The 4047-nt window shown below is 35.5% G+C and overlaps 1 protein-coding gene across 1 annotated transcript; it reads left to right on the forward strand.

Moving 5' to 3' along the window:
- Positions 1–1710: 1710 nt before the first annotated feature.
- LOC148867236 (exopolygalacturonase-like) lies at positions 1711–3574 on the forward strand. The gene is made up of 4 exons (XM_088977792.1): positions 1711–1932; positions 2084–2395; positions 2528–3040; positions 3176–3574. Exons 1-4 carry the CDS (start codon positions 1807–1809, stop codon positions 3398–3400), a joined length of 1176 nt encoding a protein of 391 aa, XP_088833918.1. The 5' UTR covers positions 1711–1806; the 3' UTR covers positions 3401–3574.
- Positions 3575–4047: the final 473 nt, after the last annotated feature.

The raw sequence follows: 4047 nt of genomic DNA on the forward strand, positions 1-4047 counted from the left end.
AGTCTTAAACAATACATAAAAGGAGTTGACAACTTTAGTCTGAGTGATCCAGTTGCGTCTGTCAGAAGACGTTAAACTTAGCAATGGTTGGGAGGCAACCCAACATAGTTTTCTTTTTATTTTAGGATTGGAGTTTTTCTTTTCTTGATTTGAGACCAATTGGCAACCCTTGAACCCCTTGGGAAAATCCTCTTGATTGTTTCCTTTGATCCAAGTCCCTTCGTATCATTCTAGTCATGTCATTAGGGACAATGGCACTTAAGTTGGGAGGTGAGGAAAGAGAGAGAGAAAATTTGAGAAAAAAAAATTGAAGCTAAGCCTTTAGAAATACAGAACTAAAAATTTCACTAAAATATTTAAAAATTCTTTTCATTAAAAGAATTTCTCAAACAAAAAAAGTTGAGGAAATTGATAAAAGAATAGTGAATTTCGTAGAAATTGGTAGCAAGTGATAGGAGTGAAAATTGGTCTTATTTGAATATTGTCGAAACCGTTTAGAAATTTGAATATGCTCCTAAGTTTGTCCTTATCAAGATAAAAAGAGAAAGATTGAGAAATTAGATAAAAATTCTTCAAATTGTTACAGAAAGTGGATTACCTTGAATAATGTTTCAAGAAAAAAGGGTCAATGGACACCCTAGACTTAGTAACTGGGTCTCTTCACCTAAGTTAAATGTCGAGATTCGCATCAAACGGAAAAGGAAATGACAAAAGCACTTACCTAACACTTAGTAACCGGGTCTCTTCACATAAGGCAAGTGTCACGATTCTCGTCAAACGGTGGAAGGTAACAATAAAAGTAAGTGTACGTATCAAGTTCAGGGGTAGAAATCTACTTTCAGAAATAATGAGAACAATACCTGCTTGCTTTCAAAAATCAATCTCAGCTTATCGAGACAGTTTGCAAATGGAAGGGTATATAAGATTTTTAAGCCAAGATTTTGTAATATTCAAAGAAAGACAGTTTTACACCTTAAACCCAATACCGATTTATACAAAGTTTGAGAATTCTAGAATCAGGATACTTGGCTAATTTTGTCAGGGATGATCTTGTAATGGGAATAATCTCTATACTCAATGTAATTTTAAGGTTGCATTGCTAAGGGACTAGCAATGTTTAAGTTGGGGGGTGTGATAACTCTATAGTTTGATGCCTTAAGGGCATCATTTAAGAGGTATTTTTTGCCTTAAAATAGTCAAAATGTGCCATCTTCCCAGTTAAATTCAATAATGTGACTTCTGAGGGTCTTTGGGCAAATCTCTCTCCTCCTATTTGAACTTTTCTACTTTTGTTTAACGGGCAACTTGGTAAAAATAAGGAATATTTCCACTACAATATTTGGAAATTGTTTTAAGGTTTTTCTAGTATGGCCCAATGAAGACTCGATTTCAAAATTTGATTGTCAACAATTTGGCGACTAAGGTCTGGACACATTACGATATAAAATTTATTTGATTTTGAGAATTGTTTATGGATTGTTGGCATTCCTATTTAAATCTATGTATATATGTTAGAGACAAATTAATGATCCATAGAAGAATGGAAGGTGTGTATCATGTCTCCCTTGGTACCTTGGAATTTATTAAAATAAATTAACGGCTAAGAGCATAAACATTTGACTCATGACATGTGGTTGGATGTGCAAAACATTTACCGCTTCTCACGGTTGTCTATCTTAGAAAAGAGTGGTAAATCCAGGAGATTTCCTTATTATGTTAAAGTATAAGTTCTCCCAAATAGGGATGGAATTTTAATTCAGCATCACAGCTTAGGAAGGAAGCAGAGGACAAGAAGAGAAGAAAAAAATGGATTCCAATTTGAAACTTCAAACGATACTTGTATTATTCTTTTTGGTGTATGTTGTAGAGGCCCAGAATGGAGTCTTCGATATCACTGCATATGGTGGAAAAGACGGTGGAGACATCACCCAGGTTAAGATTTTATCAGAAATAACAATGGTCTAAACCATCTTAATATATCTAATGATTTGTATTGATTTACTCTAAGAATTTCCATTCATTAGGTTGCTTATGAGTTTTCTTTCTATAACACAAAGTATCTTTTTGGCATCTGTTTGATCAGGCTGTGATGGACGCTTGGAAAGCAGCATGTGCAGCAACAGGGGCAGCTACAGTTTTGATTCCCAAAGGGACGTATACAATGAATTTAGTAAATTTGGCAGGTCCTTGCAAGCAAGCACAAATGAACTTTCAGCTTGAAGGGATAGTTCAAGCTCCTGCTGATCCAGCAGCCATGGACTCCGAAAGTTGGCTTCTTTTTGATCATGTCGATGACCTGACGGTCTTTGGAGGTGGAACCTTGGATGGTCAAGGACAAAAGGCTTGGGAAAGCAATGAGTGTTCCAAAAATTCAAAATGCCCTCAAATGCCAGCAGTGAGTTTCTTCAAAACATCAAGTACTAGAATTATGGACTATACTTTCTAAATAATAAAATGGCCTAGGCTTTGGTTTGTAGATGGCATGCACAATACTAAAATTTACCTTCATTTTATGAACAAATAACAGAATTTAAGACTCAACTTCGTCAATAACGGTGTGGTCCATGACATAACCTCATTGAATAGTAAGATGATTCACATCATGATCTTGAGTGCAAACAATTTGACTATTCAACACGTTACAATCACGGCACCGGGTACTAGTATTAACACCGATGGCATCCACATTGGAAGATCAACCGGAGTGAAAATTTTGGATACAACAATTGGCACAGGCGATGATTGTGTATCAGTGAGTGACGGTAACAAAGACATAACTGTCAGCAAGGTAACATGTGGACCAGGGCATGGCCTTAGTATTGGTAGCTTGGGAAAATATGACAATGAAGGACCTGTGGTTGGAGTGCATATAAGCGACTGCACTTTGACGAAAACAGATAATGGTGTAAGGATTAAATCATGGCCCGACTCTAAACCCGGAAGTGCCTCTGATATCTCTTTCGAGAATATAGTGATGAACGATGTTGGTAATCCAGTTATCATTGATCAAGCATACTGCCCATACGGTGGATGTAGCCAGGTAATTTCTTTATGCACTTGTATTTTGACTATACCTATACATAAATAAGAAACCATCTTAGTACGTAGTATCTTGAACATGAAGATCAAGCTAGTGTAATATATATTAACATTTCTTTCTATTTTTCCTGTGTAGGCACCATCACGTGTTAAGCTTAGCAATATCAAAATTGCAGGCATTAAGGGCACCTCATCAACACAAGAAGCTGTAAAAATCTTTTGTAGCCCAGCTTTGCCTTGTGAGAACGTGGAGATCGGAGATATCAACTTGGCTTTTAGCGGAGGAGCGGCGACTTGTACATGTGCAAATACCAAGCCCACCCTTACCGGCACTCAAGTCCCACCTGTTGTTTGCACTTAATTAATTCCCTTACGACCTATTAAATTTAGGTTGTGTCAAAGGAGGCCTTCGATATTATTTTTCACTTTAGAAGAAGATTCTTTCTTTTAGATGTTCAATCAATTGCTATGATTGAACTCTTCTCTAACATATTTTTTGAATTAAATTCAAATTCTACTACACATTCAACCAAAATCTATAATTTCTAGTACCATATAAAGCAGAAATTTGCCTAGGTTTCTCTGCATGTCATAAAACTCGAATCCAAATACTACATAACACGTGCTTTTATACTAGCTTATTAAAATTCCAAAGCTCATCATTTGTTTTACCATTGGGTCTTATCATCTAATCATAAATGATTTTAAAGTTTCAAAAAAAATATAGATGTTCTCCGACTCAACTCGAATTTAAATAAAATGGCCAACAGATTTACCATGTCAAAAATCGAAATTCTTGACCTACAAGATCAGGCCCTAAATCTCTCTCAAAAAATATTTCCTATTAGCCTTATGTAAACCAAAGTTAATTTCATTAGAAAAAATATCAGAATTTGGATTGCACACAGTGGCATTCTCCAAAATTTGGATTGCTTTCATTGGAGATGTTCAATTTTTATATTAAAATAATATTCAGTGGAGATTCCAACGTTTATGAAAAATGAGAGT

The sequence above is a fragment of the Nelumbo lutea genome, chromosome 3 (assembly GCF_056320005.1).
Source record: "Nelumbo lutea isolate HS-2025 chromosome 3, American lotus-T2T, whole genome shotgun sequence".
Lineage (NCBI taxonomy): Eukaryota > Viridiplantae > Streptophyta > Magnoliopsida > Proteales > Nelumbonaceae > Nelumbo > Nelumbo lutea.